Below are 20,180 nucleotides of genomic sequence, written 5' to 3' on the forward strand. Positions count from 1 at the left end.
GGGGCTTTGGCAAAGAGGCAGACCAGCCGTGTCCTTCTAGGTCCTTTCACATGCTGAAGGTAGATGTCCATGCAGGACACGGGCAGCCGAGTTTTGGATGACCTCAAGTTTACGTAGGGTAGAATGAGGTATCCCAAAATATTCAGCCAGTTATCCACATGTTGCTGGCTCTCTAGAATTGCAGTCATCCTTACCAAGTGCGAGTTTTATCTTGTGCTGCAGATTTATGAATCACACATGGATGTTTGGTGCTGTATTTAAATGATTCCCAGTACAACCAGTATCGAACAATGGAAACTTGACAAGTATCCACTAGATAAACTCTGGGCTTCACAGTGGCCGTGTGACTATAGTCCCTACTTAAGGCAAGGATATGGTTTTGAATCTCTAGATTAGTTTGAGCTTGGACTGCAATCTTAAGGATCGGTTTTGTGTTGAAACTGGTTGTCAAGACCTTGCATGAGGGGGGGGGGGGGGGGAATCCTGTCCCCTCAGACTGGCATAGAATGGAGGGCAACAAAAACCCACCAACTCTGGTGATCTATACTGCTGCCACTGGAGATTGGACTCTCCACCCCACGTGTACGCTTGGATGTATAAATAGGTTGGTGTAGTGACGCTCAGTGACATAGCTAAACCAACAACGTTTACATAATTTTCACCGAGTTCAAGCTACATGTGAAAAAAGGAAAGCAAAAGTTAAACGAAACAGCTTAGTAGAACTAGAAAGATTTATTTTATATAGTAGTGAATTTTAAAGTTCAAGTTAACATTTGTTCATAAATAGTAACTTGATGATTACACTGTAAAATACTCATTTACATAACAATTCATCCCTAGAAAGAAAGAACATAGAAATAAGCCATTCTGATCTTAAATCAATGACAGAATGTATAAACAGTAGTAAAAATGGATTTGTGCAACCTTTCCTTTATATTTTTCTTTCTTGGAAGATGGGGGAGGGAAGGTGAGGGGCAAGGAAGAAGAGGGGGAAAACAAGGTAAAGTTAAGATTTTAGTATGTAGTATGTAACACACAAGCGGTCAAGCAAATACATTTCCAGAGCTGGGTGAAACTGAAATATCTTGATTTCTGGAGAACTCTCATGAAGCAGCATTGCGAGTTTTTTTTATTAATTAAGAGCCCATTTGTTATTATTGCCGCTGGATCAATCTTGATTTATTAGAATTTTGATCAGGAATTAAAGAATTTAACAAAAGAATGTGCAGCAAACATCTAAAGCAACTTCTGAAAGCGACAACCAATAGATGGAAATTCTGGAGGTGGGGGGGTGTGCAGGGTGCGAACACTGATCAAAGAAAACAGCTCCAAATGAAAATAAAATTCCTGAGATAAAACACCTTTAAAGGCCACTTCAGTTAAATGTTAAGAGTCTTCAAATAAAGTTCTCCGGAGTTTATCACGTTTCTGTTGGAATAATTAACATTTTATTACACTGGTGTATCATTTTCAATTACACAGACGTCTAAATGAATCATAAGCCAAAGTTTTAAAAAAAAGTCCTGAACTTTACAACCCAGCAGTATTTTGACAAAAATGTAGAACGAGACACTACTTAATGGGACCCCATTAACGAGAACATCTATCTGAAGCAACAGTTCCTTGGACAGATTCATTTCTCTAGTATCTGAAATGGAAAGATTGACGGTTTATATTAAGCAGAAACAATTTAGAATGGAGTTGCTAGTGTTGGCTCTATACCAAGCCAGCACTGTAATTGATTCAATGTTGGATTACATTATGCGCTAAACAAAAAAATATATATAATCAAAGTTTCAAATCGAGGTATCCAAAGTACAGTGCTGTTATTCTGTGGAATGAGTGCTTAGTAGAGTCCTCAGAAACAAAGTATAATTGAATTGTTTAAGTAGATTTTTAGATAATGTTCCTTTTCACATAGTAAGCAACTAAATTCAAATAAGTTCTTGCACTTTAGAATGCTTCAGTGAAAGTTAACATTGAATATTTTAACAGTACAGCACTTGATTAACAGGAACCATCTCATGACAAGATTACAGGTCAGGCAGCATCGAGGAGAGAGAGAAACAGAGTCAATGTTTCGGGTCGAACCCGAACCCGAAACGTTAACTCTGTTTCTCTCTGCTCGATGCTGCCTGACCTGCTGAGCGTTTCCAGCATTCTCCGTTCTTATTTCAGATTTCCAGCATCCGCAGTGATTTGCTATTGTATTCATGAGAAGATTTCTTCAGTTAATGAGGTGTTCCCATTAAGCAGTTGCTCATTTAAAAAAAATCAAACTTATTCCTTCCGAAACAGACACTATTCTGTGTTCCAAGAGCAGTGTTACATTTAGTAATCATTTTAAAAAAACTAGTCAGAAATACATTCATCTGCTGAAGGATTCAGCCCTGACCATCTGTGGCTTTAGCTGTTACATTATAGTACAGCTTGGATCTTCATTCTCAGCATGACTCTGGAAACCAAATAGACAGTATTCACTCAGTGTATGCATTGAATTAAATAAAGGTTAAGATCTCCTCTAATAGTTCAGTTGGTACTGACAGCATGTAACTGAAGATATAGACCATGAAACAGCAGCTTCAATTTCTGGGCTGCACCAAGTTAGGTGATCTCGGCAGGGGTGGAATTAAGGGCCCAATTAGTCTCGGTGCCTCTGGGTTAGTGAGGGGGGGGGGGGGAAATCCGTTAAAGTTTCAGCTTTTGGTGAGCCCAGCTGGAAAGCCTGCAACCTACTTCGAACTCTACTTACACCTGATGTGATAAAGCTGAAAATATGATACAGGTGTGCAGGAAACACACAGGTGAGATCAGAGAACAAGCTGGAGCAAATAAAACAGGATGAAACAACTTTATTTAACTTCAGAAAAATATGCAACCCCATGGAATCTTATCCATGAACAGAAATACCAAATACAAATACATTCTAGGAATCTGCCCTCCCCCACCCCCAATGTTTTGAGAATAAAATTTTTAAAATCATCACTGCTGTTCCGATTAGACCCAAGTAAACTCTGTACACATGGGACAATTTCATTTTGAATTTGGTCTTTTAAAAAAAATATATAAACAGTATTTTACCATTAAAAAAATTCTGATACTTTTACAAGTCCTTTGTTAAAAATGCAACATTTATTCGTGATCCAACTTCTAAAAATCAGGAAGCTTTCCAATTTTAAAATCAGGCAGCATTAAAATCACCCTGACAAAAATGTAGTGAGGAGGTTTCATCATCATCCATCGATCGATTACAGCCAGTAACTGATTCCTTCCAGTAACTAATTACCACCATTTAATTTATTGCGGGCTGTGAACTCACCAAATCCAGATTATTGCTTGATAATTCACGGAGAGGAATTTTTATGAAGATTTAATGACCATCGGTTGTGGGCAAAATGCTAGAGTCCATTATTAAGGATAAAATAGCGGAGCACTTGACAAATGGGGAAAGGATCGGACAGAGTCAACATGGATTTACAAAGGGTAAATCGTGTTTGACTAATCTGCTGGAATTTTTTGAGGAAGTAACTGGTAAAATAGATGGGGGAGAGCCAGTGGATGTGGTGTACCTAGACTTCCAGAAAGCCTTCGATAAGGTTCCACACAAAAGATTATCATGCAAAATTAAGGCTCATGGAATTGGGGGCAAAGTATTAACGTGGATAGAGAACTGGCTGGCGGATAGAAAACAGAGAGTTGGAATAAACGGCTCGTTTTCGGAGTGGCAGGCAGTGACCAGCGGGGTGCCGCAAGGATCTGTCCTGGGACCCCAGCTGTTCACAATATATATAAATGATCTGGATCAGGGAATTGGATGCAATATTTCCAAATTCGCTGACGACACTAAACTAGGAGGAGGGGTGGGCTCTGATGAGGATGTCAGGAGGCTACAGTGCGATTTGGACAGGTTGGGGGAATGGGCGGATACGTGGCAGATGCACTATAATGTGGATAAATGCGAGGTTATCCACTTTGGGGGTAAAAACAGGAGGGTAGATTATTATCTGAATGGCAATAGATTGGGAGATGGGGAAGTGCAGAGGGACCTGGGTGTTCTTGTGCACCAGTCACTGAAGGAGAGCATGCAGGTGCAACAGGCGATTAAGAAGGCAAATGGTATGTTGGCCTTCATATCAAGGGGGTTCGAGTATAGGAATAGGGACACCTTACTACAGCTGTACAAGGTGCTGGTGAGACCGCATCTGGAGTATTGTGTACAGTTTTGGTCGCCCCATCTGCGGAAGGATGTTCTTGCCATGGAAAGAGTGCAACGGCGATTCACCAGGCTGATACCTGGAATGGCGGGAATGACCTACGAAGAGAGATTAAATAGTTTGGGCTTGTACTCACTGGAGTTTAGAAGATTGAGAGGGGATCTCATCGAAACATATAAAATTATGGCAGGCCTGGACAGGCTGAATTCAGAGAGAATGTTTCCAATGGCCGGGGAGCACAGAACCAGGGGCCACAGTCTAAAAATAGCGGGCAAATCATTTAAAACAGAGATGAGGAAGAATTTCTTCACTCAAAGAGTGGTGAGCCTGTGGAATTCCCTGCCACAGAGGGCTGTGAAGGCTAATTCAATAAATATTTTCAAGAGAGAATTGGATATATTTCTGAAGGCTAAGGGGATTAAGGGTTACGGAGAAAAGGCGGGGACGGGGTACTGAACTGGTAAGATCAGCCATGATCTCATTGAATGGCGGAGCAGGCTCGAAGGGCCGAATGGCCTACTCCTGTTCCTATCTCTATGTATCTCTATGTAACATGAAGCAAAGGTATATCAAAACAAATCTAATGCTCGCAATTGCCATACACGCTTAAAATAACTTGTCACAAGGTAGTCATACAAACTCAAAAACACAAGCTATTCAACATTCACCATTTTACTAAAATCACTTACATAGGATCTACGGCACAGATACAGGCCATTCGGCCCAACCAGTCCATGTCGGCGTTTATGCTCCACTCGAGCCTCCTCCCATCTTTCCTCATCTAACTATCAGCATAACCCTCTATTCTCTTCTCCCTCATATGCTTGTCTAGCCTCCCCTTAAATGCATCTATACTATTCGCTTCAACCACTCCCTGTGGTATCGAGTTCCACATTCTCACCACTCTTTGGGTAAAGAAGTTTCTTCTGAACTCCCTATTAGGTTTCTTGGTGACTCTCTTATATTGATGGCCTTTAGTTTTGCTCTTCCCCACATTTTCTCTGTATCCACTCTATCAAAACCTTTCATAATTTTAAAGACCTCTATTAGGTCACCCTTCAGCCTTCTTATTTCAAGAGAAAAGAGACCCAGCCTGTTCATCCTTTCCTGATATGTATACACACACATTTCTGGCATCATCTTTGTAAATCTTCTCTGCACCCTCTCCAGTGCCTCTATATCCTTTTGATAATATGGCGACCAGAACTGTACACAGTACTCTAAGTGTGGTCTAACCAAGGTTCGATACAGGTTTAGCATAACTTCCCTACTTTTCAATTCTATCCCTCTAGAAATAAACCCTAGTGCTTGGTTTGCTTTTTTTTGGCCTTGCAAACCTGTGTCGCAACTTTTAGTGATTTGTGTATTTGTATTCTGAGATCCCCGTGTTCCTCTACCCCACCTAGACTCGCACCCTCCAAGTAATAAGTGACCTTCCTATTCTTCTGACCAAAATGTAATACCTCACATTTATCTGTGTTGAACTTCATTTGCAAATTATATGCCCATTCTGCAAGTTTATTAATGCCCTTCTGTAATTTGTTGCAGTCCTCCTCAGTATTGACTATCCCCCCCCCCCCCCAATTTGGTGTCATCCGCAAATTTAGAAATTGTGTTTTTGATTCCAAAGTCGAAATCGTTAATGTAAATTGTGAACAATAGTGATCCCAGCACTGATCCTTGTGGAACACCACTACCCACCTTCTGCCACTGTGAATAGCTACCCTTTACCCCTAGTCTCTGCATTCTGTCTTGAAGCCAGCTTGCTATCTATTCTGCTACTTGTCCCCGACTCCGCATTCCCTGACCTTGTTCATCAGTCTATATTATGGGGTATCTTATCGAAGGTCTTTTGAAAATCCAGATAAATTACATCTACTGCATTACCCTTGTCTACTCTCTCCATTACCTCTTCAAAAAATGAACAAAAAATGCATGCAGTCTAGGTGTGTATATTATATATAGAACTCAGAGTACGCCCTCAACTAGTTGTGTTGAACTATAGTGCCAACTCAAGAAACTGAACAAAATCTTTTCATCTTGCCTGGCACATTAGGAACAGAACAGGATCAATAAGTCTTCAAGTTAAATGAGCTGGATCAGCTCTTCAAACAGGTTTAAATTGGATCAGCCTAACTTTCTTTGCTTAGCAGTTTTCTCCCTCATTCCTTCCCCAACCCAAGTCCCCATGGGCCATACACAAGCCTCAAGAGGGCAGATACTTTGCAGGGCTATGAAGAAAGAGCGGGGGAGTGGGACTAATTGGAGCGCTCTTTCAAAGAGCCGGCACAAAAATTCTACAAGCCACCTTCTTTCTGACTTCTACCACTCCAAGATTTGTTGCACTAAATGTGCAAGAGGAATCATGGTGGCTCACTCTGGCCTTTCTCCCTTGTGGAGAAAATGCTTCCCCTCCACGAACCACTACCCTTCAGTCACGCAGCCAAGATTGTTAACTCGTATGAAGATCTATGGTTGCGAACACATCTCCTAGTAGTCTGTGGTATGGCTTGGAGCACGAACACGCTGCACCAATATCACCCTTAATTTAAATAACAACTATTAGCGGAAGGGTCTCGCATAAAATGTTTAAGCTTTTTAGAACTCTATGAATACATAGAGGACATGCAACCGAGAACAGTGGTTTATCGAGAATAAATCAATTGGTGTTTACTGTATAATTCACCAGCGCTGTAGGCAGGCGTGAGTGACACATCAGCACGATAAGAGCAATTCCCATAATCCACTAGCACTAAAGTGTGTACTGTTTATACAGCAGCTCCCGGTCCGGCAACACCTCGAATTTAAAATTCCCATCTTGTTTTCAAATCCCTCCATGGCCTCACCCCTCCCCATCTCTGTAACCTCCTCCAGCCATACAACCCTCCGAGATATCTGCACTCCTCCAATTCTGTAGGTGTTTTATAAAAGTAAAGTACAGATGTAAATGGAATTGATATCAAATCTGAGTCTCAATTTTTCTATGCAAAGTTGTGAAATCAGTGTGATTATTTTGGACCACAATTACTGTAAAAATTTAAGACTCTTGAATGCCTGAAGGTGTTTCAACATAAATTTCACAAAACTATTAATTAAGGAAGAGGAAACTAAATAGTTCCATGAAACCTATAACCTAAAACTGAGTACTAAGAGGAAAAACGTAACGTCAGAAGGCAGAGCGATGAAAACAACAGAGGAGAAGAGAAAAATTGAAGATTAACAGACCCAATATCAGATGAAACAGAAAGTTGCAAATCAATGCAATGATAAAGAATATACTACTTTGGACTGTGTTCGAAGAGTGAACTGAAAACAAAAGCTGGCAACTTGTTGTACTCAAAATATTGGCCCGTAATTTGCGGTCAGCGGCGAAGCAAAGGCGTTCGTCGCTGGCCCCGAGGAAAGCTCCCCACAAAGATCTCGGGATCCCTGTGGCTTTTTCGATGTGCAGTTGAGATCAGTGCAATTTAGTGGGAACTCCATAGCGCAAGCTGCTGTGACATCAACAAGCTGTCTAAGCAGCCAATCACAATGCAGAAGTCTCACAGACAGGGAACCAAGAAGTGAAGAAGCTTGTTTTATTCGGACTTCTGAAAAAAAAAATTTTTTTTTTAAGTTTCTTAAAAGTTGTAACTTTCATTATAATGGGGAAATTTGACACTCCACAAAATTAAAATTTCAGGGCTATAACGTTTGTTTAGCAGTCAATACGCTGTTAAAACCCCAGTGTCGGAGCAGTGACTGAGTGACCGTTACCTCAGGATTACTGCATTAGGATGCGCACGTGCTAAATCCTGAAGTTGCAGCTATTTCAAAGGGGTAATTCCAGGCCCAGGACTTTAAACCTCTACTGCATGTCTTGGGACTAAGTCAACAAGTGTTATCTATTTTTATGGAGCTCAGTATAATACAAATTGATAGTCATGTGGAAAGAGATAGTGGAACTGTCAAATATGTCATTTGATAGACTGACAGAGGGTGGGAAGGACTCGTTCAAACAGCTGGAGTGACAATAAATGAATAGGTGTGCTTAAAACAGTGACTCAAGAGCAAAAAGAAATGTGTTCCTTTTATTAGAAAGGATGATGATTGATCAAAATGGTAACTAACAACCATAACAAATCTCAAAACACCCGCTTTTATTCCTTCCCACCTCAATGCGAATGCGAACACAAGCTGATTAAAGCATAATCTAGTGTTCCACCTCCCAATGCCCAAAATACACAAGCTATTTTTAGTTGTTTTCAAAACTACCAGTGGAAGATTCTTTTAAAAAAATAAAGATCCCTAGTTGAAAAAACAATGTCCATAATGCAGGACAATACCAAGAATGAAAGGGAAAAGACAGTTTTGACTTGCATTTATGTAGCGCCTTTCCCATCTTCATGATGTGCCAAAGTGCTTCACATTCCAATGAAATACTTTTACAATGTTGTAATGCAGGCAACTGTGGTAGCCAATTTGTGCACAGCAAGGTTTCATAAACAGCAGTGAGAGGGGACCAGGTGACTGCTTTAGTGATGTTCTCCGAGGGAGGAATGTTGACCTGAACACCAGGAAAACTCCCCATCTCTTTTCCCCATAGTGCCAAGGGATCTTTTACAGCCACTAAGCAGGTGGACAGGACCTCTGTTTAACGTCTCATCTGAAAGACAGCACCTCTGACTAGCTTGAAGCCACAACCACTGACTTAGAGGCAAGAGTGCAACCACTTGAGCCAAGGCCCAGTGGGAACAAGCTTGGACGGTAAATATCTACGGAAGGAGGGGAAGTAAGGAATTTGAGATTGAGGTTCTGGAACGAATGAGTTCGAGCAACAACAATGCAGTGAACCTCTATTTCAATATGATGCCAACAATCACTATTTCACTCCATGTGTCAGCTTGTCATCATTCACAAGAAATATCAACTTTTTCCAGACAGGGACTGGTGGTCCTCAAGATAAACCACTTAGATAATTTGGAAGACACAATCGGGACTTGCTCGAGTCCAGATCCCTGAAGATCTGGCAAACATTTGGGGAGTGAATGGTGGATTGTTCTTTGCCAAGATTATCAGAATTAGAATGTAGAGTCAAAAACCTCACTTTTGTCTTTAGAAGGGAGAAGAAATGAACCATGTTATATAAACTATAACAAAATGAAATCTGATTTCTGAATAAACTCCTCCACCTAAATCATAGTCTAAACACAAGCTGTGGCAGGATCTGTTGAATAGGATGTTTATACAACTGGTGAACAGGACATCATACAACACGAATCAGTCATTTGTTATTAGTTAACTTTACTCATTATGTAACCATGTCTCCTTTGTACCACTCGTGATAGTTCCAACAGTAATTGTGTCTACGGCAGTATTGCCAGAAATAATTTAGAATGTTTTCATACATCAGATCAGCTTCCCTATTTAATCCCAGCTGGCTTGATTCATAATTCACTTACCTTCTGACTCGAAGGTGAGAGTGTTACTTCCAAGTCAAGGCTGAATAGCAACAAGCACACCAGGGAGTGGAGCAGACTTTTCCCCCTCTTTCTCCCCCTTCCCAGATCAATTGTTGTTTTTACAAAAAATATCTTAAGGTTTTATGAATCTCAATTTAAATTCGATGCAGCGCTCACCAGGCACGAAGCTCAACTATTATAGAAACATAGAAAAATAGGAGCAGGAGTGGGCCATTCGGCCCTTCGAACCTGCTCCGCCATTCAATACGATCATGACTGATCCTCTATCTCCATACCATATTCCCGCTCTCTCCCCATATCCCTTGATGCCTTTTGTGTCTAGAAATCTATCTATAGAAACATAAAAAAAATCCAAAACCATCAGTGGAATTGTTCAGATGCAGCCTATTTGTAACCTCACAGGCCACTTAGATAGTGAGTTCATGCACCTAACTGAGCCATATACACCAGAAGATTCAATCCCTGGTGTTGTGGAGTTTGCTCTTCTGAGCTGGGTTGGCAGTAGGGGCATGTGGCATTGGCCCGGCAATAGATTGGCACTAGATTGGGCGAAGGGGGAAGTGCAACAAGACCTGGGTGTCCTTGTGCGCCAGTCGCTGAAGGTAAGCATGCAGGTGCAGCAGGCGGTTAAGAAGGCAAATGGTATGTTGGCCTTCATAGTGAGAGGATTCGAGTACAGGAACAAGGTTGTCTTGCTGCAGTTGTACAGGGCCTTGGTGAGACCACAGCTTGAGTATTGTGTGCAGTTCTGGTCACCTTATCTGAAGAAGGATGTTCTTGCCATGGAGGGAGTGCAGACTGATACCTGGGATGGCAGGAATGACGTATGAGGAGAGATTGGGTCGATTGAGCTTATATTCGCTGGAGTTTAGAAGAATGAGAGGGGGATCTCATTGAAACTTATAAAATTCTAACAGGACTAGACAGACTAGATGCAGGAAGGATGTTCCCGATGGCGGTGGAGTCCAGAATCAGGGGTCACAGTCTAAAGGTAACGGGTAAGCCATTTAGGACAGAGATGAGGAGGAATATCTTCACAGAGAGTGGTGAACCTGTGGAATTCTCTACCACAGAAGGCAGTTGAGGCCAATTCATTAAATATATTCAAGAAGGAGTTGGATATATTTCTTAAGGCTAAAGGGATCAAGGGATATGGGGAGAAAGCAGGGACAGGGTACTGAATTTGGATGATCAGCCATGATCTCATTAAATGGCAGAGCAGGCTCGAGGGGCCGAATGGCCTACTCCTGCTCCTATCTTCTATGTTTCTATGTCCCAGTGCCCCCTGGGGTGGAGTTCTGCTGGAGGTTGTGCTCCTAATCATTCTCCAGCAATCCCTGCTGCCCAGTGCACGTGGATGCATGTCAGTTTAGGATAAGACTGGGCTCAATTTTGATGATTTCCATGTGCAAATAACCTCCACTGTTGGGATTCGCACAAAGAATGGTTAGTCGGGCAAGGCACCATGACATCGAATGAACCATAGTCCAGCATAAGTTTGTGCCTGAAAATTATGATTTTGTAATCATGAATGAAATTGGATTGCTCAATATTCATTTAAACCACACTGGTAGCAGCTACATTAGAGCTTTTATGGGACTTCCAGTCAATAGCCTTGTTTTTGAGTGCTATCCAAAGCCATAACTGGAAATAACACGATTATGTAGCAAGGTACAATATTAGCTTCCAACTCTTTGGGGGGGGAATTTTCCCAGCCCTGGGGAGGCGGGTATGGAGGCGGGTCTGCCGGGAAAATGGCAGAAACTGGGAGCGGGTACCAAACCCGCTCCCAAACCGCCTCTGTGCCATCTTCCCGGGAGTCGGGTCCTCGAGGCGGGAAGGGGATTAGAGCCAATTAACTGCCTGTTAACCAGTAGTTAACAGGCAGTTTTGAGGCTTATCCCCATTTTACGCCTGCAATTGCAGGCTTCCCGATGGCTGCAAACCTCACCCGGGTCAGCAAGGCGGGCAGTGGGTCTGCGGGGGTGAGAGGGGTCGAAATGTCTGCTGTAGAGGTGAGTGATGGGTGCAAGTGTGGACAGGTAAGCATGAGAGGTGAGTGTAAAATGTTGGAAAAAGTTTCCTTACCTTTGCTTCTTTCTGCAGGCTTCAACCCTTGGGGATCCAGAGGTGCCTCAGCTCAATTGCAGAGATGACAAAATGGCTGCTGCATTCTCAAAGCTGTCACACGCTGACAATTCATCTGTCAAAAATTGAGAGACAGATGAAGCGTCATACGCTGACGTCATCTGTCACCGGCTTTCCCTTAATTGGCCGGCTAAGCCCGCAGGGCGTGCTCAACAAGGCCAATCAAGGGAAAATAGTGTGGGTTGGTCAGACGTCGCTGGGGTTCAGGACTGAAACCCAGAAAGTAGAAGTCCCGCCTCCAGCATGTCTCCATTGAGAAAATCCAGCCCTTTGTCTCCAGAACAAAGTAATAAGAGCGGAAAAAAAAATTCAGGGAATGCTTTTGTGATAACCTTGGAATAAATAGGTTAAATTAACACAAGGGACGAGGAAAGCTATTTGGCCCATTCTATCCCAAACATTCAGAAGGAAGACAGTAACCCAGCATCCAGCTGATTTTTAAAAAATGACTCCAGAGTTTTCTTAGAATCTTGCAGCACAGAAGGATGCCATTCGGTCCATTGAGCCTGTGCCGGCTCTTTGAAAGAGTGATCCAATTAGTCCCACTCCCTTGCATTTTCCCCATAGCCCTGCAATTTTCTTCCCTTCCAGTATAAATCCAATTCCATTTTGAAAGTTACTATTGAATCTGCTCCACTACCTTTTCAGGCAGCGTACGCCAGATCATAACAACTCGCTGCATAAAAAAATTCTTCTCTCACCTCTACCCTAAATCTGTGTCCTCTGGTTACCAACCCATTCGCCACTGGAAACAGTTTATCTTTATTTACTCTATCAAAACCCTTCATGATTTTGAACACCTCTATCAAATCTCCCCTTAACCTTCTCTGCTCCAAGGAGAACAATCCCAGCTTCTCCAGTCTCTCCACGTAACTGAAGTCCCTCATCCCGTCTAGTACCGTTCTAGTAAATCTCCTCTGTACCCTCTCGAAGGCCTTGACATCCTTCCTAAAGTGGGGTGCCTACAATGTTTGCCTTCAGTATCCTACCTGAAAGCCAATTTTATTCGTTGACGACTGAATGAAGAACTTCCAGATGCCAATCCTGTTTATGGTCCAATTTTATTGTCTAATTAGAAGTACTATTCCAAACTTACCCCTTTTGTGTTATTTATGAGCTTGTACACCACTGCGATATGCATTAAAATGGATACCAATAGATCTACTCCATTAACTCACATATTCTAACTTGGTAGCATTACCAAATTTGGTTTCTATTACAAATGCAAGAACCCTTGAGAGTTGCACTTTGTACAGCTGAAGAGAAGCAGCATTCTTCTGAAAAAGCCTTGTACATTCATACCTTTGGACTATAGTCACTCCGACTTCTGTCCTCACTGGCATCTTCAGAGTCCCCTTCTCTAGATTTGCTTCCCAGTATTCCTGGTATTTGAACAACAGTCCGTGTAGCCATCTCCTGTGAAATCAGCGTTAATATTAGTTGAAATAGGATTTTCCGGCCAAAAGGTCATACACTCTTCAGAACCATGAAAAGACTGAAGGGGGGTCCCTCAAGATGCTATTATACAGGATTAGAACATCTTGTTAAATTATCCTAAAGGAATTCTTGTCTGTTTTATATCTAACTCGAGGCTTACCTAAGCCTATAAATGGATTCCAGCCCTACAATGATTCCTGTCACTGCAGATTTCTAATAAAATTTCGGTTTTTAATTTAACTTTGGCCTTGAGCAATTTATTCTCATGCCACAATTTTTTCCTAGACATCAAATTATGTGAAAGGATCACATATTAAGGGCATAATTTTCAAACATTTGCTTTTTAATATTAGAAATTTGCAAACTTTACAAAGAATTTTCAGAGACTTTTAAAATGGGACAATGTCATGGTAAACTAAACAGGCTTCTTATACAATTTGCTCAACAGTATCTCAAATGAATCATTAAAACCTATCTCTTTGACCAAGCGTTTGGTCACCTGTCCTAATATCTCCCTATGTGGCTCGGTGTCAAATTATGTTTGATAATCGCTCCTGTGAAGCGCCTTGGGACGTTTTACTACATTAAAGGTGCTATATAAATACAAGTTGTTGTTGTTGCATTAAAACATTTAGGAGAACCAGGAAACTGGTACACTCACTGAAGCAAACCAGGAAATATTGGGGAAATCCAATGCAAGCCACGAACTGACACTGCACCCTCAATAGGTGACATAATGGAAATATTTCCATTTCAGGAGAAACATTACTGTCTTTGTACATTGTATTAAATCAGAGCCATTAAGCTCCCAGGGCTTACATTAAATTAAAACAACAATCGTTGGTACTGGGGAATTTACATTCAAATGTCTTGAAAATAGAAATAACAAAATTCAGGTTTTGCTCAGTTACACCTCTGGAAAATTATCAACTCTGAATTTGCACAATCTCTTTAAAAAAAAAAAAAAAAAATTCTGCAGATTTTTTTCGCATAATCTCACCACCAGCTAACAAAACATTTGAAAAATATAGAATAGGAGTATACTTTTTGTTAGAGGTTTATTTTACTCAAGGCAACAAGAACCTGCATTGGCACAACTTCAGCAAAGCATTTATGTACTACACTATTCCTATTTGATGTTGTTTGCATTTGGTAAAGATTTTATCCTTAGCATACTGTCAAACATTTTTTTCCCAAACATCACTAAAAATTCTGCTGGTTGCCATGGCAAATCAGAATGGATATGAAATGAGCTTTGTGCCATCTTAAATCCACAGATTAGTAAAGCAGGCATTCAAAATGGGGTGATACAACTTTTACTACAGGGAACTTTGTGATATCCGGCACCGACGGGTTGCCGATCTATCAAAACTGCCGGACATACAAAGTTAATGTTGAAACATACGGAGGTTTTCATCTCCGTATCTGACAACAAACACTGTTGCTTAGCAACAGCTTCTAAAGAGTCGGCTGCAGCTGCAAGCGTCTCTAACTGAAGCTGTTGCTATAGCTACAGACCTTGCAGTGCCTGACTGGGGAAAAAAAAACGAGAACTAAAAATACGTACAGAAAACGGCTCCTGATTTTTGCCGTTAGATCGAGTATTCCGGACATACAACCTCCGGATAAACCAAAGTTTCCTGTATTTGACATTGCCTATTCAGACACAGTGCATTTACACCGATATATTTTGCACACATCGTTTGCAGTGCACCTATATACCACTATTTGCACACACACCTCTCCATTAGCATCGAGGAGAATCACCCTCACATCATCTCCTGTTCCCCAGGATCTCTGGCCCTTCCACACCAAATCAACTGGAGGACTGAGGGCATCGGTACCTGCAGCCCAGACCTGACACAAGAAAAGGGGAATAGCAAAATGAAATAATGTTACTTCAAGAATTACCACACTAAAAACGTTACATCACTGCTTAAATGCATAATTCTGACAAATGCAAAATTAAATCTAGCAAAATCAATTGCTTCCCGCCCCCCACCAAACATTCAGGAACTTCACAACCAGGCGAGTGAAGGAGGTCACTGTGCTTTTAGATATTTTCTTCCACAAGTTCAAATGTATCCATTTATATGAAATGGCTTAATAGTAGGTCAACTTAAATATGCACTAGCATAATACATTCAGATAGGTTCTCCTGGTCAAAACAACCACAAAGCACGAATGGAAACTGAAATAAACACCTCCTGACTCCCCAAAGCCTTTCCACCATCTACAAGGCACAAGTAAGGAGTGTGATGGAATACTCGCCACTTGCCTGGATGAGTGCAGCTCCAACAACACTCAAGAAGCTCGACACCATCCAGGGCAAAACAGCCCGCTTGATTGGCACCCCATCCAGCACCTTAAACATTCACTCCCTCCACCATGTCTGCAGTGTGTACCATCTACAAGAGGCACCGCAGCAACTCGCCAACGCTTCTTCGGCAGCACCTCCCAAACCCACGACCTCTACCACCTAGAAGGACAAGGGCAGCAGACGCATCGGAACACCACCACCTGCAAGTTCCCCTCCAAGTCACACACCATCCTGACTTGGAAGTATATCGCCGATCCTTCATTGTCGCTGGGTCAAAATCCTGGAACTCCCTCCCGAACAGCATTGTGGGAGTACCTTCACCACACGGACTGCAGCGGTTCAAGGCGGCGGCTCACCACCACCTTCTCAAGGGCAATTAGGGATGGGCAATAAATGCTGGCCTTGCCAGTGACGCCCACATCCCATAAAATAATTTTTTTTTAAATGTTAAACTCTTTGATCGGCCATGGTAAAAATTCCTGAAATTATCTCTCAATTTTTGGTTTTATCAAATTCTTTCTGGGGCACTTGTTCTATTCATCATCCACTCATCCTCCTCCTCCTCTTCCTCTCTCTTCCCCCCTCCCCTCCCCTTTCCCTGTGGCTGTCACAATATAGTCTCTCCTCTTGTTTCTGACTCTTTTCCTCATATTTAGGTTGGAAGCCAGGCATTACAATATAGAGAGAGGGGGGGGGGGGCAAATCCCAGTAACTGCAGACCCGCGAGTTTTGTGGGAGAATTGGTGGAATCCAATATTCCAGCACAGTAAAGTGGGCACTTGGAAAAGTACAAGCTCTTCAGGGAGAGTGGGCATGATTTTGGGAAAGATAACTGATGTCCAACTCACTCAAGAGTGTTTATGGAGCTCATAAGCATCAATGGTTGGCATTTGCAAAGATTTTCAGATGCCATTTGATAAGGCTCCATACAAGAGATTAATAGCTGAAATTAAGGCATATGGGCCTAGAAATTGGGTATCGCCCCGCTTGAGGCGTTAGAACTGGCGCTGCGCAAAGTTTATAGCCAGACGAAACTTATCGCCGCCTGGCGCGATATTGGGTTGCATCGCCCCTAAAGGGGATCGAGGCGCGAATTCAGGCGTTACACGGGACTCCTAAGGCGCTAATCTTCCGGCGCAACCCAATATCGGAGCGGACGGGCGCAGCGCAGGTGCTCTCTATTACTGATGACCACGAGACTTCCAGGCGCCGGCCAACTCTTAAAGGGGTGGGTCAGTCAGCTTCAGCATCCACACTCTGCACCTTGCAGGCCTCAGAATCGGCGCAGGCCCTTCTCTGGCGCTAAAAACTTGGACCAGATGGAGAAGGTGAGACAGAGAGCAGAGCGCTTCACCAATGAGGCTCTGGAGCAATTGGTGGCCGCAATGGAGCGCCGGCGAGATGTTCTCTACCCAAACAATGGCACGAGGCCGAATCATAAGGACTACCGACGAGCTTGGAGGGATGTATGCCAGAGGGTCAACTCCAGCAGCATGGTGACCAGGAGCCCTGTCCAATGCAGAAAGAAATTCAACGACCTCATTCGGGTCGTGAGGGTGAGTGTTGTTTCTGCAAACTTCTGCATCCCTTCATTTGCACCTGACTTTATGGCTACAGGGTGGGCTGTGCCCCATTGGCCATCTGCCAGCAAGCACCCATGGCCCTTTCTGGGCACACACATTCACATTTGACACAAGGCATCATGTAAGGGCTCTTGCACCATGGGGGGCATGAGATGATCACTCAGGGCATCATGTAACATAACCTCCCCTCCTTTCCCCTGCAGTCCAAGCTGGCGAGGATTGGCAAAGACCAGCTTTGCACCGGTAGAGGACCTCCACAAGTGGTCACTCTCACGGATCTCGAGGAGAGAGTCCACCAGATTCTTGGAGGACATCTGAGTGGTCCTGTGACCACTGCAGCTGCCGACCCCATTGTCGACAGCGATGTTAAGGTTCTCACCTATTACAACTGTCTCCTTCCACTTGTTCCCCCCGCCAGCATGCTTTCTCACTGTGGACCCATGTCATAGCCTTGCCGCAATCTGGCATCCCTTGCTGCCAAGCTGTCCTTTTGCTAAAGCCACTCTTCCACCTCCCTGCTTTCAGATGCTGCATCACCAGCTCGGGAGCCGGGCCCTCAAGCTGCCAGTGCCAGTGCCTCCGAAGGCTCAATGAGAAAAGTACTGTCCAACAGGTCAGCAACTCTCTCCAGCAAGGATTACAATGGCCAGGCCAAATGGCTGCAGCTTTTATACTAGTGCTGTCCCCTGTAAATAGCGCCCCCCGAGTCCGAGAAGGGCCTGGGAACGCTCCATCCAACTGTCACTAATAGCGCCAGGCGAAAAGGTTGCGGGCGCCACTGAATATCCGGTCCGGGGTGCCAAAAAGGCGTTGCACACTGAAATGACGTCATGATCTGCCTGTGCCCGCGGGCGAGCGAAAAGAGTTAACGCCGGCGCTAAAAGGATACTCAATATGGGAGGTGGCGCTATATTCACTGCACCCACCCGAAAATTGGGTAACGCCCCAATTCTCGGGCTCTTTAGGTGCTAATCGCTGGCGCTACCAACCGAATTTCTAGGCCGTGGTGTCACAGTCAATCACGTGGCATGGACAGAAAATTGATCAGAAGGAATGAGGTTGAGAGTATAATCTTGGATTAGCAGGAAGTAAAAAGTGATGCCTCTCAGGGCCTGGTGGAGTGACTCAACACAATGGTAGATGCAGTACAAGGTAGTACATTTGAGGATAAGAATGACATGGGATTACAATCGAAATGAAAAAGGGCTAGGATATAAAACCAACAAAAGGAACGTAAGAACTGCAGAAGATGAAACAAAATACTGCTAGTTATATAGAGCAGTGGGCATCTACCATGAATCCCTTTAATCTATTTTGTAATCACAGAATCACAGAAACCCCACAGTGCAGATAGAGGCCATTTCGGCCCATCGAGCCTGCACCGACACATATCCCACCCGATCCCCGTAACCCCTACACCAACACGTAACCCCACGTATTTAATCCCCTAACACTAAGGGTCAATTTATCATAGCCAATCAACCTATCCCGCACATCTTTGGACTGTGGGAGGAAACCGGAGCACCCGGAGGAAACCCACGCAAACACGGGGAGAATGTGCAAACTCCACACAGACAGTCGCCCGAGGCCGGATTCGAACCCGGGTCCCTGGCGCTGTGAGGCAACAGTGCTAACCACTATGCCACCGTGCTGCCCTCTATTTTCTTTAATGCTGATTGTACCTCCTAGCATAACATTTTCTGCAAATGTGGCTATTCTCCTCTCTATTCCCAAATCCAGGTAATTTGTGTATTCGGAGTACTGTGTTCAATTTTGGGCTCCCTACCTCAGAAACAACACACAGTCCTTAGAGGGAGTCTAATGATCAATCACCAGGAGAATACCTGGGATGAAGGTACTTAACTATGATGAGAGATTGCTCAGTGATCTGACTAAGATGCTTAAAATAATGAAGAAAATTGCTAGGGTAGATAGGGAACAACTCTTCTTTAGTAGGGGAATCCAGAAGGGGCATAATATTAAAATTAGAACTATGCCAATTAAAAGCAAAAATCCCCACACAAAAGATCTCAGAAAACATAAAATGCACGCCAAAACTCAGAGAATCATTTGAGGTGTTTAAAAAGGGTTATTGTTAATTACTTGGGAAATAAGAGCAATGAGGGATATGAAAAAGGGCAGGGAATTGGGATTGAAAAGAAAAACAGCTGCCAAGGCAAACAGAATGCAGAATAGATGCAATTAGCTGAATGGCCAACTCTTGTTCTTGTGTTCCTCAGTTTTAGACAAAGTTTCTCCTGCTCTACTTCTCTCAATCTCTCCGAATGACTCCGAAGAGGTTTCTTCAACTGGCTTAGTTCTAATTTTTAAATTAAAATTCCACCTTGAGGCACGCAAGAAGATGGTATCCAACATGTACCAAGTAGGAGATAGGTACCGGGATCATTGGGGGAATGAGCTGTCCAGAATCCATGAGAACACACGCGGGTGAGAAAGTGGAGGCTGGGGCTTAGGCCTGGGAGGGGTAGAGAGAGTGGGTGGGAGCTGTGTTTGAAACATGGAATACAGCAAGCAGAGGAGCCTGGGAGCAGTATATGGTGGTGGATGGGGGTGGTGAGGGGGCACTTGTGTACTGGATTACTTTGACAGGAGCCTGGCTCACTCGAGCGACTGGCTGTAGAGACGGAGCAGGGGGATGTTAAGAACATTTCAGAGATGGGGTAGAAGAGTTCGTACATCCTGCGCATGCGCAGAGACCTCAGATAAGGCTTTGGAGGGCACTAACCTTGCACATTGCATGGAAAGGCTTAAATTAAAAAAAGATGCAGCATTGCAAATGGAGTTATTACAAATCTGAGGCCACAGAGAGGAGACTTGTGCAGCGGAAAACTGGTGCAAGCCATTTGTAACATGAACGTTTAGTGTGTTTTAAATGAATTGTTTCAATGTTATATTTTAAAGTTTATTTTTAAGGGATATATATAGGTGCGGAATCAAAGGAGTTCAAAGGAAATTAAAATCCTTTCACTGACTTAATTGTTCCATTGTAGTGCCT

General features: G+C 43.2%; 1 protein-coding gene across 3 annotated transcripts in view; it reads right to left on the reverse strand.

Moving 5' to 3' along the window:
- Positions 1 to 713: 713 nt before the first annotated feature.
- Positions 714 to 20,180, reverse strand: part of LOC147100129 (lamin-B3-like) — an 85,039-nt gene continuing 65,572 nt past the window's right edge. The window contains exons 9-11 of one of the 3 annotated variants that reach the window (XM_085968856.1): positions 15,002 to 15,118; positions 13,127 to 13,240; positions 714 to 1,428 (exon numbers count right to left, since the gene is read on the reverse strand). In XM_085968856.1, coding sequence (XP_085824982.1) covers positions 1,387 to 1,428; positions 13,127 to 13,240; positions 15,002 to 15,118 — 273 coding nt within the window. In that variant the 3' untranslated portion in view covers positions 714 to 1,386. Of the gene's footprint in view, positions 2,456 to 13,126; positions 13,241 to 15,001; positions 15,119 to 20,180 lie in introns of those variants that run through there. The other 2 variants (XM_085968854.1, XR_015073838.1) reach the window with 2 other exon arrangements.

This window comes from Somniosus microcephalus, chromosome 27 (genome assembly GCF_052327205.1).
Source record: "Somniosus microcephalus isolate GS21.2 chromosome 27, FLI_Smic_1.0, whole genome shotgun sequence".
In the NCBI taxonomy this organism is placed as follows: domain Eukaryota; kingdom Metazoa; phylum Chordata; class Chondrichthyes; order Squaliformes; family Somniosidae; genus Somniosus; species Somniosus microcephalus.